This window comes from Amblyraja radiata, chromosome 10, assembly GCF_010909765.2.
Source record: "Amblyraja radiata isolate CabotCenter1 chromosome 10, sAmbRad1.1.pri, whole genome shotgun sequence".
Classification (NCBI taxonomy): domain Eukaryota; kingdom Metazoa; phylum Chordata; class Chondrichthyes; order Rajiformes; family Rajidae; genus Amblyraja; species Amblyraja radiata.
In genome coordinates this window covers 68,784,390-68,803,834 of record NC_045965.1, presented here as the reverse complement: position 1 = coordinate 68,803,834, position 19,445 = coordinate 68,784,390, and the positions used below count along the sequence as shown (strand labels likewise).

At 46.0% G+C, this 19,445-nt stretch overlaps 1 protein-coding gene across 2 annotated transcripts in view; it reads left to right on the top strand.

Moving 5' to 3' along the window:
- The window catches only part of ddah1 (dimethylarginine dimethylaminohydrolase 1), a 100,166-nt gene that overhangs the window by 22,413 nt on the left and 58,308 nt on the right, over positions 1–19,445 (top strand). The window contains exon 1 of one of the 2 annotated variants that reach the window (XM_033029099.1): positions 1,701–1,997. The exons of the other annotated variant lie outside the window; for it this stretch is intronic. Coding sequence (XP_032884990.1) covers positions 1,710–1,997 — 288 coding nt within the window. The 5' untranslated portion in view covers positions 1,701–1,709. Of the gene's footprint in view, positions 1–1,700; positions 1,998–19,445 lie in introns of those variants that run through there. 2 annotated transcript variants of the gene reach the window in all.

Sequence of the window (19,445 nt, the reverse complement as noted above, 5' to 3'; positions counted from 1 at the left end):
GAGGGGTGGAGAGATCGTTGGAGAGAGGTAGAGGGAGGGATGGAGAGAGGGAGGGGTGGAGAGAGGGATGGAGAGCGGGAGCGAGAGATGGAGAGAGGGAGGGAGGGATGCTGGAGAGAGGGATAGAAACATAGAAAATAGGTGCAGGAGGCCATTCGGCCCTTTGAGCCTGCACTGCCATGCAATATGATCATGGCTGATCATCCAACTCAGTATCCTGTACCTGCCTTCTCTCCATTCCTCCTGATCCCTTTAGCCACAAGGGCCACATCTAACTCCCTCTTAAATATAGTCAATGAACTGGCCTCAACTACCTTCTGTGGCAGAGAGTTCCAGAGATCCACCACTCTCTGTGTGAAAAATGTTTTTCTCATCTCGGTCCTAAAGGATTTCCCCTTAAACCTTAAACTGTGACCCTTTGTCCTGGACTTCCCCAACATCGGGCACAATCTACCTACATCCAACCCCTTAAGAATTTTGTAAGTTTCTATAAGATCCCCCCTCAATCTTCTAAATTCTAGCGAGTACAAGCCGAGTCTATCCAGTCTTTCCTCATATGAATGTCCTGACATCCCAGGAATCAGTCTGGTGAACCTTCTCTGTACTCCCTCTATGGCAAGAATGTCCTTCCTCAGATTTGGATGGATGGAGAGAAGGAAGAGTGGTAGAGAGAGTGGTAGGAGAGGGATGGATGGAGAGAGGGTGTGAGGTAGAGAGGGAGGGAGTGGTAGAGAGGGATGGACGGAGAGATGAAGATGAAGAGAGAGACGGAGAGAGAGAGGGAGGGAGTGGTAAAGGGAGGGGATGAACGGAGAGCGGGAGGGATGGATGGAGAGAGGGTGAGAGAGAGAAGGAGGTAGTGGTAGAGAGAGATGTAAGGAGAGATGGATGAAGAGAGAGATGAAGAGAGAGTGGTAGAGGGAGGGGATGAATGGAGAGAGGGAGGAATGGATGGAGAGAGGGTGAGAGAGAGAAGGAGGTAGTGGTAGAGAGATTGAAGGAGAGATGGATGAAGAGAGAGATGAAGAGAGAATGGTAGAGGGAGGGGATGAATGGAGAGAGGGAGGAATGGATGGAGAGAGGGTGAGAGAGAGAAGGAGGTAGTGGTAGAGAGAGATGGAAGGAGAGATGGATGAAGAGAGAGATGAAGAGAGAGTGGTAGAGGGAGGGGATGAATGGAGAGAGGGAGGAATGGATGGAGATGATGGGAGAGAGAATAGGGAGTGGTAGAGAGAGATGGATGGAGGAGAGAGAGGGAGGGATGGAGAGAGAGAGGGAGGGATGGAGAGGGATGGATGGAGAGATGAAGAGGATGGAGAGTGAGAGGGAGGGATGGAGAGAAAGAGAGAAGGAGGGATGGAGAGAGGGTGTGAGGTAGGGGGGGGGGGGGGGGCGGGGGGGGAGCGCGTGGCAGGTGACAGTTGGCCGCCAGTGGCGCGCGCGCGGGGAGGGAGGTGACAGTTGGCCGTTGGCCGGGGCGGGAGCGCGCGCTGGGCGGGAGCGCGCGCTGGGCGGGTCCGGGGGGCGGGTCCGGGGGGCGGGTCCGGGGGGCGGGTCGCGCGGGGGGCGGGGCGCGCGGGGGGCGGGGCGCGCGGGGGGCGGGGCGCGCGGGGGGCGGGGCGCGCGGGGGGCGGGGCGCGCGGAGGGCGGGGTGACACCGGTGACCGGTGACCATCCGCGGGCCGACGGCTGCCAGAGCTCGCGCGGCCATGGCGGGAGCGGGAGTGTACAGCCACGCGCTGGTGCGGGGGATCCCGGAGTCGTTGGCGGGCGGAGCGCTGCGGCGGAGCGGCGAGGGGAGCGGGGTGGACACCGCCCGCGCCCGGGAGGAGCACCGGCTCTACGTGAAGGCGCTGCGGGTCCAGCTCGGTCTCGTCGTCACCGAGCTGCCGGCAGACGAGGCGCTTCCCGACTGCGTGTTCGTGGAGGACGCGGCCGTGGTGTGCGGCGGCACCGCGCTCATCGCCCGGCCCGGGGCGCCCAGCCGCCGGGGAGAGGTAGGGCCACGACCCCCGGGACCCTCGACGCCCGGGACCCGCCCTTGACCACGGACATCCCACCCCCGGACCCTGCACCTGTCATCACCACCCCGACTCCCACACCCCCCCCCCCCTCCATCGCTCCGTCACCCCCTCCCTCTGTCCCTTCATCCATTCCTCCCTTCCTCCATCCATCCCTTCTTCTCTCCCTCCATCACCCCCTCCCTCCATCACACATTTGCCCTGTATCCCTCGTCCATCCATCCATTCCTTCCTTCATCCCTCCATCTCTCCCTCCTTTGCTCCATCCACCATTTCATCCCTCCATCAGCCCCTCCACTTGACACTTCATCCATCCCTTCCTCTCCACATTGTTCCCTCTCCCCCTCATCCCTTCCTCACCTTTCATCCCCTCCTCACTCGATCACTCTCTTCCTCTGTGTCTTCACCCATCCATCCCTCCTTTCCCTCCCTCCATCACACTCCTTCCATTCCCCCCTCCCCACTGCTCTCCCCGTCCCCTTGCTCCCCCTCATTCCAAGCAGTTGCTCCCTGTGCATCACTCCCCCTGATGCCCCCTCAAGCTCTGCACCCCTAAACACACCGATCTCTTCCCCATCCCAACATCTCACCAGTCGCCAGACTCCTCCCTCTGTCCCTTGATCCATAACTTCTTCTCTCCCTCCATCACCCCCTCCCTCCATCACCCCCTCCCTCCATCACCCCCTCCCTCCATCACCCCCTCCCTCCATCACTCACTCCCTCCATCACCCCCTCCCTCCATCACCCCCTCCCTCCATCACCCCCTCCCTCCATCACTCACTCCCTCTGTCCCCTTCATTCACTCCATCCACGCTTCCTCCATTCATCCCTTCCTCCCGCCCTCCATTACTCTCTCCTTTACTCCCTCCATCCATCATTTCACTGGGGGACTGGGGGAGTCCAGAACCAGGAGCCACAGTGTAAGAATAAGGGGTCGGCCATTTAGGACTGAGATGAAGAAAAACATTTTTTCATTCAGAGAGTTGTGAATCTGTGGAATTCTCTGCCACAGAAGGCAGTGGAGGCCCATTCACTGGATGGTCATTTCATTGCGTGGTCACACCTTCTCAGTTCCTCTGACCCTTCTTTTCAATTACTTTTTCTCTTGTTTATGATTTACCCTCTTCTCGTTTGGGATGGGTGGAACACTTATTGACCCTTCTCCTCAGCGCCTGATAAAATCACAACTTCTCAGGGATGTGATTCAGGGTCCAGTATTTTTGGTAACGATCCTTTGATCATTGTTCTGACTTTAGTTAATGATTTCCATTTGCATGATCAGTGTCTGTGGCTAGGAGCATGGTGTTGCTGATGAGTGTGCTAAATGATGTGGTGACTTGTTTGAAACATTTAGTGTGAATAAACTTACCAAAGCTAGATAGGGCACTTAAAAATAGCGGAGTCAGGAGATATGGGGTGAAGGCAGGAATGGGGTACTGATTGGGGATGATCAGCCATGATCACATTGAATGGTGGTGCTGGCTCGAAGGGCCGAATGGCCTATTCCTGCACCTATTGTCAATTGTCTAAAATGCACAGATGACGTTTCGGGTCAGGATCCTTATCAGACCCTTCTCCAGTCTGAGGAAGAGTCTGACCCGAAACGTTACCTGATTATTCCTACCTAGATGCTGCCTGACTTGTTGAGTTCCTGTTCTTTGTGCTTTGCACATCATTTCTGCTGCTAATTTTAAGCCTTGTGATTTTTGTTGATAAATGGCTCAAAATCATTAATTTCTCTGTATGCTCACGTTATCAAATATTGTCAAACATTCGGGTTAGAATACCAAACCTCATGCTCTGTGTTGTTAGCTGTGTAGATTTGTGTAGAACCAGGGATAGGCAAATGTAAACACTGCCTTATCAAGTTATTCACTCTTACATAGAAAATAGATGCAGGAGTAGGCCATTCGGCTCTTCGAGCCTGCACCGCCATTCAATATGATCATGGCTCATTATCCAACTCAGTATCCTGTACCTGCCTTCTCTCCATACCCCTCCATACCTCTTCTTCTCTTCCCCATACACAAATGTTTTCAATGTAAGGAATGTTTGATAGTCCTGGTGTAAATATTATGTTGTACTCGAGTACTCTTTGCTTAGTGTAAAACATTTCTAAATCTCTGTATGTGAGGGGGAAAAAATTGTTTCTTTGAATAAACCTCCCAGTTTTGACATGTTACGTGAATACTAAACATATCTATTTCTGTAGATTAAACAGTATCACTCGGTAGACAAAAATGCTGGAGAAACTCAGCGGGTGAGGCAGCATCTATGGAGCGAAGGAATAGGTAACGTTTCGGGTGGAGACCCTTGAAGGGTCTCGACCAGAAACGTCACCTGTTCCTTTGCTCCATAAATGCTGCCTCACCTGCTGAGTTTCTCCAGCATTTTTGTCTACCTTCGATTTTTCCAACATCTGTAGTTCCTTCTTAAACAGTATCACTCCGTCTTTTAGAATTCACAGCTTTACATGCTATAGTTTTAAGCCTTTTTAAGTCTTTTCATGACTTAAGCCATTCTGAATTAAATGTTTCCAGTTTAGTGTTGAATCACCTTTTACAAACCTACCTTATGGGCCTGTCTCACTTTCACGACCTAATCACAACCTTTTTACTCGTGGACAGTTTTCATCATGCTAGAAAAAAACGCCCCGACCTACTTGATGCCACGAGTACCCACGACTAGCATCACGGCCTGCTATGACTTACCTACGACCTCGTGACGACCATGCTACGAGTAGGAGGCAAGGTCAAACTTGGCAGAGGTCGTGAATTAGGTTGTGAAAGTTGGACAGGCCCTTTAGTCTTAAATCCAGGAACTGTACATCACAGTTGATAATTACAGGTCTTTACAACAATAGATTTGTTTGATGTGGTTTAATTTAACAAATCAAGATGGCATTATGGAGAAAAGATTGTAACATTTGATTTCTGGATGAGAATTGCTTCTGTGTAATCCCCCAAAAAGTAGAAATAGAAACGTTCCATAATATAGCTTTCTGTTCCCTTGGTCTGCTTTTACAGGATCATTGGAATTGGATTAAGCCCAACACTTGTTTTCTCAATGCTTATTGAACCATCTTTTTCTCTAGCGTTTAGCGTTGTTGTGTTGAGTTGAAAAGGTACGTCGGGAAAAGATTCTTCAACCCTAACATTCCTAATCTCAGCTGGTGCTGTACAGGGGATTGCAAAGTATACCAAATAAAGTTACAAAGAATTGCTGGGAAGCTAAAAGTGTTTATTGCATTGGGATGGAGGTGATTAATAATAGGGTGGGTCTCACACAGGTTGCAAACCTGAGAAGCGCTGAAGGATAATTGGCTGAGATTGTTGAGTTGATGAATCAGTCATAGTGCTGGGGCAAAACCTGAATTTCGACAGACAGGATGTTGGAACAAGGACTGCTTTGATCTGAGTGGCTGTTAGCGTAGTTCTTATTGTGAAATCAAGAACTTTGTGTTTTATGAAAAGGATCAGTTTTTGTTCTGTAAATTAGTGCTATGTCAGTAGCTGCAGTTTATGCTTAACCTCAGGTATACCTTCTGTATCCTGCCTGATGTTAATCGTTTAGTTTAGTTTAGAGACACAGCATTGACACAGGCCCTTCGGCCAACCAAGACCACACCGTTCACACTACTTCTACGGTATCCCACTTTCACATTCACTCCCTTCACTGCTATAGGGTGATTTCACGAAAGGTCACTGGAGCGTAAATCCCCACTCACGTGACCGAAAATTTTAACTGGGGGACAAGCGTCACTTCCGGTACATGTTAGTGAATGGGAAAACACGCACTTTCACACCCGTTAAAAACATCGAAAACGGCCAGGTTTTGAGCTGCAATTTACGGAGCCAGTCGGGGTGACCGTGAGGCACAGCTACCTAAATTTACAGTCCAAAAAAAAGATAGAAACTAAGGTAAATACAAGAGCGAGCTGAAGGTGTAAAAAAGGCGGAAGCGCTAGCGGACTTTTTTCTTGGAGATTTAAAGATCCAAAATATCGGGAATTATCGCGTTTGCTCGCTGCATTTCATCAAAAGTGGCATTATTGACTTTGTTATCTTTATTCATTTGTTAGATGAAAAGTATTAAAAGTTAGAAACCCGTCAGTAAAATTGCAAAATCGCCCATGGTTCTCGGGTGGGTTTTAACATGCAAAATGAACACGCTTCTGAAGCTACATTTACCATTTAAATAATCGTAAACTTGCATCTCAGTAAAATTGATTTCCAAACGCATTGAGAGTTTACGATTATTTAAATGGTAAATGTAGCTTCAGAAGCGTGTTCATTTTGCATGTTAAAACCCACCCGAGAACCATGGGCGATTTTGCAATTTTACTGACGGGTTTCTAACTTTTAATACTTTTCATCTAACAAATGAATAAAGATAACAAAGTCAATAATGCCACTTTTGATGAAATGCAGCGAGCAAACGCGATAATTCCCGATATTTTGGATCTTTAAATCTCCAAGAAAAAAGTCCGCTAACAACTTCCGCCTTTTTTACACCTTCAGCTCCCTCTTGTATTTACCTTAGTTTCTATCTTTTTTTTGGACTGTAAATTTAGGTAGCTGTTCCTCACGGTCACCCCGACTGGCTCCGTTAATTGCAGCTTAAAAACTGTCCGTTTTCGATGTTTTTAACGGGTGTGAAAGTGCGTGTTTTCCCATCCACTAACATGTACCGGAAGTGACGCTTGTCCCCCAGTTAAAATTTTCGGTCACGTGAGTGGGGATTTACGCTCCAGTGACCTTTCGTGAAATCACCCTATTATCAGCGTTTTAACCTCTTATGTGCTAATGATGATCTCACAATCTTCCAATCTACCTTGTTGCAGGCCTTGCACTTTTTAAAAATCTGCACTTTCTCTGTAACATTAACGCTTATATTCTACACTCTGTTTCCCTTTTCCTTTGCATTAACCTGATGTCCTCTGGTATGGCATGCTCTCACTAGACATGATGTGAAACAAATATTCTCACCGTATCTCGGTGCACTTGACAATCACAAACCGTTAGGATTTGTGACTTGGAGCTGTTGGCGAATACGATCCATCGACTGGTTCCAGGGGCGTCAGGTTTTACTGTATGAGGGGGGACTGAGCAGATTAAGTAGTGGTTCTTTAGTGTTTAGAAAAACTGAAGGTGATTTCATTGTCATGAGTTGCCGGGGGCTAGGGTGGGAGCAGGGAGCTGTCTGTGGACTGTGGTGACTGATCGCAGAGATCACAGAGACAGGATACACACTGGGTCAGTTTGGTTCACTCAGTGTGGTGAATTCTTCTCTACCCCGGAAGCTATGTAGTTTATTCAACAGTCGATCGATACATTTCCGGATATTATCCAATCAAAATAATGCTGGAAAATGGAATGGAAATGGCAATCAGTAATGATTTTAATGAATGACAGTATTCTCTTTGCCCCTCACTCCACTCTTATCATGCAGCCCCTGCCTCGCCCAAACTCCCCACCAGCACCCTCCCCAACACCTCACCCCCCCTCGCTTCCCCCCCCCCCGCCGCCCCCCTCCCTCATTCTTCTAAACTCCAGCAAGTACAGGCCCAGTGCTGACAAACACTCATCATAGGGTAACCTACTCATTCGTGGGATCATTCTTGTAAACCTCCTCTGGACCCTATCCAGTCAGCACATCCTTCCTCAGATTTGGTGCCCAAAATTGCTCACAATATTCCAAATGTGGCCTTAACCATTGCCTTATAAAGCCTCAACATCCCCTGTTTTTAATATACAAGCCCTCTAGAAATAAATGCTAGCATTGAGTTTGCTTTCTTTACTACGGATTCAACTTGCAGATTAACCTTTGGGAACCTGAACCAGCACTCCCAAGTCCCTTTGCGCCTCCGATTTCTGGATTTTCACCCCATTTATTCCTACTACCAAAATCTATGACTCCACACTTTGCTACACTATATTCTATCTGCCACTTCTCTGCCCACTCCTCCCAACCTGTCCAAGTCCTTCTGCAGAGTCCCTGCTTTCTCTATACAACCTGCCCCTCCTCCTATGTTTGTATCATCAGCAAATTTGGCCACAAAGCGTTCAATCCCCTCGTCCAAATCATTAATATACACATGAGATTAATGGCCCCAACACTGACCCTTGCAGAACTCCACTAGTCACTGGCAGACTAAACCAGAAAAAGCACCCTTTATTGCCACTCTTTGTCTTCTGCCATCCAGCCAACCTGCTATCCATGCTGTATCCATTCATGTAGAATATCAGGTTTTATCTACTTTGGCTTATAGCAGAGGTCATCGAGTATAGAAGCCCTACAGTATGTCTGTGCCAACCAATAAGTACCCATCCATCCCGTCTCTGCAATTTAAATGCTCAGCTGAGTAAGATTTTGTTGTGCAGTGCTTGTCTCAGTTACCCCAGGAAGAGTGGTCCAGAGTTTGACTATTCTCTGGATCAAAAGCTCTCCCTCAGATCCTCTCTAAACCTTTTACCCTGATCCGGTAATCTTCTATGGACTGTCTTTGGTTGTACTGAGGTCTTCGATTTTGCACTATTATGGCGAACCTAGTATTACTGTTAATTTAGAGACAAAATGCTGGAGTAACTTAGCAGGTCACATAATAACTGGAGAACATGGATAGGTGTTTAAGAAGGAACTGCAGATGCTGGATAATCGAAGGTAGACAAAAATGCTGGAGAAACTCAGCGGGTGAGGCAGCATCTATGGATCGAAGGAAATAGGCAACGTTTCGGCTGAAACCCTTCTTCCACATGGATAGGTGATGTTTTGGGTTGAGACCCTTCTTCAGACGTCACCCATAACTGTCTTCAGTCCTGACACAAAACGTCACTTATCCATGTTCTCCAGAGATGCTGCCTGACCCATTGAATTACTCCAGTACTTTGTGCCTATCATTGGTATAAACCAGCATCTGCAGTTCCTTTTTATTACATTATTAATTGAGAATTGATTATTGCTTATTTATCTGTGGTTATTGCATCAAACGGGCCATATCCTGCAGGAAGTAAGAATTTAATTATTCCAATGCCGGTACCTATGACAATTAACACTCTTGACTCTTCCTTGAATGCTTCTTATGTCAATACATACTCAAGATACTGTTTGAAGTCATGTTTAATATTAATGGTGTTAATATAGAAACATAGAAAATAGGTGCAGGAGTAGGCCATTTGGCCCTTCGAGCCTGCACCGCCATTCAATATGATCATGGCTGATCATTCAACTCGGTATCCTGTACCTGCCTTTTCTCCATACCCGATACCTTTAGCCACAAGGACCACATCTAACTCCATCTTAAATATAGCCAATGAACTGGCCTCAACTACCTTCTGTGGCAGAGAATTCCAGAGATTCACCACTCTCTGTGTGAAAAATGTTTTTCTCATCTCGGTCCTAAAAGATTTCCCCCTTATCCTTAAACTGTGACCCCTTGTTCTGGACTTCCCCAACATCGGGAACAATCGTCCTGCATCTAGCCTGTCCAACCCCTTAAGAATTTTGTACGTTTCTATAAGATCCCCCTCAATCTTCTAAATTCTAGCGAGTACAAGCCGAGTCTATCCAGTCTTTCTTCATATGAAAGTCCTGACATCCCAGGAATCAGTCTGGTGAACCTTCTCTGTACTCCCTCTATGGCAAGAATGTCTTTCTTCAGATTAGGAGACCAAAACTGCATGCAATACTCCAGGTGTGGTCTCACCAAGACCTTGTACAAATGCAATAGAACCTCCCTGCTCCTATACTCAAATCCTTTTGCTATGAATGCTAACATACCATTCGCTTTCTTCACTGCCTGCTGCACTTGCATGCCTACTTTCAATAACTGGTGTACCATGACACCCAGGTCTCGTTGCATCTCCCCTTTTCCTAATCGGCCACCATTCAGATAATAGTCTACTTTCCTGTTTTTGCCATCAAAGTGGATAACCTCACATTTATCCACATTATACTGCATCTGCCATGCATTTGCCCACTCACCCAGCCTATCCAAGTCACCTTGCAGCCTCCTAGCATCCTCCTCACAGCTAACACTGCTCCCCAGCTTTGTGTCATCCGCAAACTTGGAGATGTTGCATTCAATTCCCTCGTCCAAATCATTAATATATATTGTAAATAGCTGGGGTCCCAGCACTGAGCCTTGCGGTACCCCACTAGTCCCTGCCTGCAATTCTGAAAAGGACCCGTTTACTCCTACTCTTTGCTTCCTTTTTGCCAGCCAGTTCTCAATCCACATCAATACTGAACCCCCAATATTGTGTGCTTTAAGTTTGTATAATAATCTGTTATGTGGGACCTTGTCGAAAGCCTTCTGAAAGTCCAGATATAACACATCCACTGGTTCTCCCTTATCCACTCAACTAGTTACATCCTCGAAAAATTCTATAAGATTCGTCAGACATGATTTACCTTTCATAAATCCGTGCTGACTTTGTCCAATGAATTCACCACTTTCCAAATGTGCTACTATCCCATCTTTAATAACTGACTCTAGCAGTTTCCCCACTTCCGATGTTAGACTAACTGGTCTGTAATTCCCCGTTTTCTCTCCCTCCCTTTTTAAAAGGTGGGGTAACATTAGCTACCCTCCAATCCTCAGGAACTACTCCAGAATCTAAAGAGTTTTGAAAAATTATCACTAATGCATCCACTATTTCTGGGGCTACTTCCTTAAGTACTCTGGGATGCAGCCTATCTGGCCCTGGGGATTTATCGGCCTTTAATCCATTCAATTTACCTAACACCACTTTCCGGCTAACCTGGATTTCACTCAGTTCCTCCATCTCCTTTGACCCCCGGTCCCCTGCTATTTCCGGCAGATTAGTTATGTCTTCCTTAGTGAAGACAAAACCAAAGTAGTTATTCATTGGGTCTGCCATGTCCTTGTTCCCCATGATCAATTCACCTGTTTCTGACTGTAAGGGACCTACATTTGTTTTAACTAATCTTTTTCTCTTCACATATCCATAAATCTTTTGCAGTCAGTTTTATGTTCCCTGCCAGTTTTCTTTCATAATCTATTTCCCTTTCCCTAAGTAAGCCCTTGTCCTCCTCTGCTGGACTCTGAATTTCACCCAGCCCTCTGGTAGGCTGCTTTTTCTGGCTAATTTGTATGCTTCGTCTTTTGTTTTGATACTATCCCTGATTTCCCTTGTTATCCACGGATGCACTACCTTCCCTGATTTATTCTTTTGCTAAACTGGGATGAACAATTGTTGTAGTTCATCCATGCAGTCTTTAAATGCCTTCCATTGCATATCCACCGTCAACCCTTTAAGAATCAATTGCCAGTCTATCTTGGCCAATTCACGTCTCATACCCCCCAAGTTACCTTTCTTTAAGTTTAGAGCCCTTGTTTCTGAATTAATTATGTCACTCTCCATCCTAATGAAGAACTCAACCATATTGTGGTCACTCTTTCCCAAGGGGCCACGTACAACAAGACTGCTAACTAACCCTTCCTCATTACTCAATACCCAGTCTAGAATAGCCTGCTCTCTCGTTGGTTCCTCTACATGTTGGTTTAGAAAACTATCCTGCATACATTCCAAGAAATCCCCTTCCTTAACACCCCTGCCAATTTGATTCATCCAATCTATATGTAGATTGAAGTCACCCATTATAACTGTTTTAACTTTGTTGCATGCATTTCTAATTTCCTGTTTGATGCCATCCTCAACTCCACTACTACTGTACACTTCTGCTATTTCTTGGCCTATTTCCCCAGTTCATCCAGATCCTGTTGTAATCTCAGATAACCTTCACAAGAGGAAATGAAGTTTAAAAAAAAAACAAATCCCATTGTGAAATCAAACACTTCTCCTTTTCTCAAGCCAATCGGCCTTTAGGATTCCCGCAATAACTGCCATTGTTGCTTGGACACTCGGGTGGCCTTCCTTAGGATAGTTTTATTTAGTTTAGTTTTGTTTATTGTCATGTGTAATGAGGTACAGTGAAAACCTTTGTTATTGCATGATATCCTATCAGCGGAAAGATTATACATGATTACAATCAAGCGGTCCACAGTGTACAGGTACAGGATAAAGGGAATAATGCTTAGTGCAAGATAAAGTGCAGTAAAGTCCGATTAAAATTAGTCCTAGGGCTTCCCATGAGGTAGGTGGGAGATCAGGACCACTCTCTAACTGGTGAGAGGACAGTTCAGTTGCCTGATAACAGCTGAATCTGGAGGTGTAAATTTTCACACTTCTTTGCCTCTTGCCTGATGGACAGGGAGTGACCGGTGTGAGACTGGTCCTGATTATACTGGTGGCTTTGCTGAGGCAACATGAAGTGTAGATGGAAGTAAATGGGAGAGAGGTTGGTTTGTGTAATGGTCTGGGCTAGAGAAGGAAGTGGAAAGTTTAAAGTTAGCAAGCTAGGGAGGGTGGAAATATTACTTTATTGTTTAACAGTTGTCTACAATGAAATTACACATCATGATGAACTGAACAGTGACTTGATATACTACAGAAAGATTAAACCATCACATTTATTTATTTGCTAATTTTCAAGGGTGTGGATGTTGCCAGCAAAGCCAGAGTTTAGTGCTCATCCATATTTGGCATTGAGGATGATGGCCAGCCATCATCTTAAACTGCAATTGGTCATCAAGAGTGTTTTATTGTAATATAATAACAGAACAATGACATTATTACTTGTAGCAGCAGTTTGGTCAGATTTTCAATACCGTTGTTGAGGGAGATCCAGGAAACATAGAACATAGAAAATAGGTGCAGGAGTAGGCCATTAGGCCCTTCGAGCCTACACCACCATTCAATATGATCATGGCTGATCATCCAACTCAGTATCCTGTCCCTGCTTCTCTCCATACCTCCTGATCCCTTTAGCCACAAGGGCCACATCTACTCCCTCTTAAATATAGCCAATGAACTGGCCTCAACTACCCTCTGTGGCAGAGAGTTCCAGAGATACTCTCTGGAACTCCAACTCTCAGAGGTTCCAGGAGTTGGATCCCATGCTGATGAAGGGCCGGTGATATATATTTTCACGTCAGGATGGGCTGAGACCGCGTGTCTGGTGTCCTTGGCTGTTGGTTTGGAAGGTTTTACCAGATTGAGTATCACATTAAATGTTTTGATGGTTCTACCACAGTGAACTGTGTCAGTGTGAACCAGAGGTGGAGGGTATGAATCTTCAAGCACCATTTTGGGCACCATATCTGAGGAAGGATGTGCTTGCTCTGGAGAGAGTCCAGAGGAGGTTTACAAGAATGATTCCAGGAATGAGTAGGTGTCTATGATGAGCATTTGTCGTCATTGCGCCTGTACTCGCTGAAGTTTAGAAGAATGAGGGGGAACCTCATTGAAATACAGAATAGTGAAAGGCCTAGATAGTGTGGATGTGGAAAGTGGAACTAGTGGGAGAGTCTATGACCAGAGGGCACAGCCTCAGAATTAAAGGACATTCTTTTAGGAAGGAGATGGGCAGAGATTTATTTAGTCAGAGGGTGGTGAATCTGTGGAATTCTTTACCACCGAAGGCTGTAGAGGCCTTTAGTGGATATTTTTAAGGCAGAGATAGATAGATTCTTGATTAGTACGGTTGTCAGGGGTTATGGTGAGAAGGTAGGTGAATGGGGATAGGAGGGAGCGATAGTTCGGCTATGATTGAATGGCAGAGTAGAATTGATTGGCCTAATTCTACTCTTATTCATTATGACCTTAAGATGTCTGGGGTGTTAATCAATGTGCCAAACTTGCTTGAGAGTTGTTGGAGCTGCACGCATACAGACAAGCCAAGAGTATTCCATCACACTCCTCATTTGTGCTTTGGTGGGCGGGTTTTGGGGTGTCGGGGTGAGTTGCTTGTTCCTGGATACTGAGTATCTGACCTCTTGCAGCCACACTAGTTTAGTTTAGAGATACAGCATGAAAACAGGCCCTACGGCCCACCAAGCCTGCACTGCCATCGATCACCCTAGTTCTATGTTAACCCACTTTTACATCCCCTTCGTACACACCAGGAACATTATACAGAGGCCAATTAACCTTCTTAACCCATACGCCTTTGGGATGTGGGAGGAAACTGGAGCACCGTGCAAACTCCACACACAGACAGCACCTGAGGTCAGATTGAACCTGGGTCTCTGGTGCTGTGAGGCAAGAGCTGTAACCGGTTGTGCCACTGTGTCGCCCCTAAGTCCCAGGAAAATTTCTGACCAAGGTGCCCCATCTAAGCTGATCTCATTTGCCCTTGTTTCCAATCCATGAACCTGGCCAAATGTTTCAGATGGAAGATCCTTTGTGAGAATAATGAAAGATTGTTGCTGGGAACGCCAGAGAACGGAACTCCTAGCCACGCAGTTTCCACAACGGGGTAGAGCCGCTGCCTCACAGCGCCAGAGACCTCGGTTCAATCCTGACATGGAGTGCTGTCCGTATGGAGTTTGCACATTCTCCCTGTGACTGCATGGGTTTCTCAGTCTAGGTGTGGGATTCTAGATTAATTGGTCTCTGCAAATTGCCTCTAGTGTACAGGGAGTGAATGTATGGGAGTGGTCTAAGAAAGAACTCGTGTGAATGGGTGACTCGGTGGGCCGGGGGGGGGGGGGGGGGGGGGGGGGGGGGGGGGGGGGGGGGGGTCTGTTTCCATGCTTTATCTTAGAGAAGAAAGTGGTCAAAACCTGTGCTTTGTCAGGTGGACATTAGAACACATTTAATGACTGAGGAGCCAGAGGGAGCCGTTTAATTTCTGAGTTGAAGGAGCATTCGAAACGAGGAAACAAAAAAATCCCCTTGTGAAACAGTGTGGCTTTTATTTCACTAAAGAATTGGTCGTTGTTCGGGTAAATAAGGATGTGTCTAGAACTGTCATGTATAAATTGTCACGCGGATGTCTCAACCTTACGATGTGGCAAGTTCAAAGAGTTCTGTCTCAAGAGGATTATTGTACAAGGTTTGCTTCACTGCTCTTCCCAGAAAAGTTTAATGAAATCAAATACCACTTCACTGTTGGCTTTCACAACTTTTTCTGTCAGGCTCATCTTCTGGGCAGCACAAAACCGGTAGGTGCTTGGCATAGTGTTCTGTGTTCCTTGGGCAACTTGTACATGAAGCAAGGCCAGGCTGTCAGAGAGAGATAAAGAAGGCTTGAGCAAGTCCTGCCTCTCCCACTCATTTTCCCAGGTTCAGTCCAAGGACATTTCAAATTGTTGATGCACTGATGCTATTTTTGCCCATTGCATTGCATGCAGGAGACCAATTTTCTTTAAGGTATGGTGCCTCCAAGCCTGATCTATTCTATACTTTAAAAACATTACAAAATCAATTAAATCTGTGGAATAAAACCCCAAAATAAAGAACCATACTATTCAGATCAGGAAGTGTACATCACAGACTGGCATTCAGCTGTTGTCACCCTGTAACACTGTAACACTATATTCTGCACTGGTATTTTGTCTTTGACTGCCTGTTGTACCTATGTATGGTTCGATTGCACTAGTGTCCAGTATGATTTGACTGGAAAGCAAACAAATTTTTCACCATCTCAGCACACCTGATAAATAAACTAATACCCAATACCAACCATTCCCTGACCCCATTCAAGATACGTTGACTGATTGTCCTTGGGGTGTTCTGTAATCCAACCTAGGTACATCTGCAGATATTGTGACATGTTTCTGGGATTAGATGACGATTTAGTGAGTCTACACTTGGAATCTAGTGTACAGGTCTGGACACTCCATCTAAGCGAGGATATGCAGAATTTATGTATAATTCTTCTTGTACATTCTTCTTGTGATTGTGTGGGTATCTCTGGGTGCCCTGGTTTCCTCACACACTGCGAAAACATACAGGTGTTTAGGTTAATTGGCTTTGATAAAATTGTAAATTGTCCCTTGTGTGTAGGATAGTGCAAGTGTACGGGGATCGCTGGTTGGTGCGGACTCAGTGGGCCGATGGTCTTGTTTCCGCTCTTATTCTCTAAAAAAAACTAAAACAAAAAAAAGTATGTGCTGCAAGCAAGTTTTTACATTGTACCCTGTACATCACAGTACCTGTGCATATGGCAATAAATTAGACTTAACCGACTTGAGGCAGATGGAGGACAGCAAATGTGTGGCACGTTATCTGCTGAGGTGTGGGCCCTTGGGTGCTGAGGTATTGGTTTACGAGTGCCAAGGATTAGTTACTGGGTGCCGAGGTTTGGCCCATTGGGTGCTGAGGTGTTAGTTACTGTGTACCGAGGTGTTAGTTACTAGGTACAGAGGTGTTAGTTACTGGGTGCCGAGATGTTGGTTACTGGGTACAGAGGTGTTAGTTGCCGGGTGCGCAGGTGTTAGTTACCGGGTGCGGAGGTGTTAGTTACTAGGTGCCGAGATGTTGGCGATTGGATCATGAGGTGAAAAGAGATGTCTTCACCCAGGAAGTTCAGGCAATTGGTGTTCCTCTACTGGGAGAGATGTGGAGACTATATTCACGATTATCATTATTCCAGATGAGGGATTTTTAGATGTGAAGGAAATTGAGGGATACGGAGTTGATGCAAGAGAGTTGTGCTGTGGTAAAAGATGAACCATGATCGGACTGAATGTGGGAGAAGGGACGGGGGTCATTGTAGCCTCTCCTTCTGATTCTTGCCTTTCCATGTGGGCCGATGGCTTTATCAACAGCGTTTTACAATAATTTTTCTACAGTTCTTTGGGCCTTCCAAAGCAAGGCACCTTTGTTTGAAGTGGGCTCCGTTGTACTTTGTAGAAATATTGTGATTAGTAAGTGACGTACAGGTGACTCCAGCGTTTTTGGGAGGCTTGTGTTCTCTAGTACATGGTCCGTATCCCAATTTTCCATAACCCAAAGCTGCATTTGGAGACAAAGTGGACTCCAGATGTTGAAACCTTGAGCAAGAGACAAGTGCTGGAGGAACTCAGTGGGTCAGGCAGCATCTGTGGTGGGAATGGACAGATGACATTTCAGGTCAAAGAAGGGTCTTGACCTGAGGTTCCTAGTAAATCTTTCCCCTCTCACTTTAAATCTATGCATTCTAGTTCTTGATTCTTCTATCCTGAGTAAAAGACTCTGTGCGTTCACACTATTTATTCCCCTCATGATATAGACAATAGACAATAGGTGCAGGAGTAGGCCATTTGGCCCTTCGAGCCAGCACCGCCATTCATGTGATCATGGCTGATCATCCCCAATCAGTACCCCATTCTTGCCTTCTCCCCATATCCCCTGACTCTGCTATTTTTAAGAGCCCTATCTAGCTCTCTCTTGAAAGCATCCAGAGAACCTGCCTCCATCACCCTCTAAGGCATAGGATGTTATACGGCTCTATAAGATCACCCCTCCTCCTGTTTCCCAGGTAATAAAGTCCTAGCCTTCCCAACCTCTCCCTATAGGTCGGGCTTTATGGCCTGGCAACATCCTCGGAAATCTTCTCTGTGCTCTTTCAATCTGAATGGCCACTCTCCTGTAGCAGGGTTACCAAAACTTAACACAATACTCCAAATGTGGCCTCACCAATATCATGTACATGATGTTGTAACGTGGGACGTTTACTCCACAGAGGCAAGGTGTTTGGCTGCACTTCAGTCACTGAGAGAGATATTGGAATGTTAGCTATTTTTCATCCACTCCTTTCTGAAGCAATTTAATTTACCAGAACAAGAGCTCTTTCTTTTGGAGGGGGTTCAGGAAATGTGCAACATTTTTGGATTTACCAATGACCATCATTGCACAATTGCTTTCATAGATGCGTTACCTCGCTTGAGGCGATTGCAGTGGGGGTGAACTATATCTCATACTTTTCCTGCCAAACTTTCTATTTAACATTTTTTCCATGTGAAGATTAAATGTAACATTTTTCTGCAAGCACCGAGCATTGTTTTATTTGCACGTAAGCTTTTGTTGCGTTAGAAGAATTCTTGATTTGTAAGGGCGTCAAAGGTTACAGGGAGAAAGCAGCGAAATGGGGTTTAGAGGGGAAAAGAGATCAGCCAAGATGGAATGGTGGAGTATGGGCATGGTGGAGTATGGGCCGAATGGCCTAATTCTGCTCATGTGTCTTATGGTCTAAAATAAGTGTTTCCAAAATGTAAACTAATCTGGATTCAGGAGTTAAACTGACACGTAATGTAATTAGCTCAGGCCCCTAAATCGTGATAACAGCCTCGGAAATTATTTTCTGCACTTTCCAATTTAACCTGCTTCCCTAAGGCTGGGTGACCATAATGGGTTGGGTCTGCATTCTCTGGGAGTTTAGAAGAATGATATATGGAGAGATTATGTGCAGAGGGTGGTGAATCTCTGCAATTCTCTACCCCAAAGGGTTGTGGAGTCTCGATTGTAAGAAGTATTACAAGTGGAGGCCGATAAATGTTTGACCGATTGGGGGATGGAGGGCGATGGGGAACTGGCATAGAAGAGGAGATGAGGCCTGGGCAGATCAGCTGTGATCATGGTAAGGGAGGCATCTTGCTATTGAGGGAGCCCAGCGTAGGTTTACAAGGTTAATTCCCGGGATGGCAGGACTGTCATATGCTGAGAGAATGGAGCGGCTGGGCTTATACACTCTGGAATTTAGAAGGTTGAGAGGAGATCTTATTGAAACATATAAGATTATTAAGGGGTTGGACACGCTAGAGGCAGGAAACACATTTACGATGTTGGGGAGTACAGAACCAGGGGACACAGTTTAAGAATAAGGGGTAAGCCATTTAGAACGGTGACAAGGAAACGCTTCTTCACACACTGAGTTGTGAGTCTGTGGAATTCTCTGCCTCAGTGGAGGCCGGTTGTCTGGATACTTTCAAGAGGGAGGGAGATAGGGCTCTTAAAGATAGTGGAGTCAGGGGATATAGGGAGAAGGCAGGAACGGGGTACTGATTAGGGATCCCATTGAATGGGATCAAAGGGCCGAAAGGGCCGAATGGTCTACTCCTGCACCTATTGTCTAATGGTGGGACAGGCTGAGGGGAGGGGCCGAGTGGCCTCCTGCTTGTGTAGTGGTGTTGGTGAGAGTGAGTTCTATAATTTTATCATTCATTACCTTTTCCCGGGGGCACTGTATTGAAAGGACACCATTAGCTGAATGAGCAAGCTCATTTTCTTTTATTCAGATTTATGATGACTTGAAAGCTTGGCCAATTTATTCCATGGCGTGCTTTGGAGAGCAATTAATTACTGGGTTGCTATGCTAAAATGCAACTTTACTACATGTGTGAGTCTGGAATATATCTATTGATCCAGCCTCCATAGCCTTAGGACAGAAAGTTCCAGAGATTAACTACCTTCCGAGAGCAGACATTTCTACAATATTTCCGTTTATAAAAACCTTGTCCTTCCTCTTGTAGTTATGTCCCCTTTTTTGAGACGCAGGTTGGGGGTTCCTAGGCCAAGTCATTGGGTGTAAGATTTGGGATGTCATGTTGCAGTTGTACAAAACGTTGCTGCACAA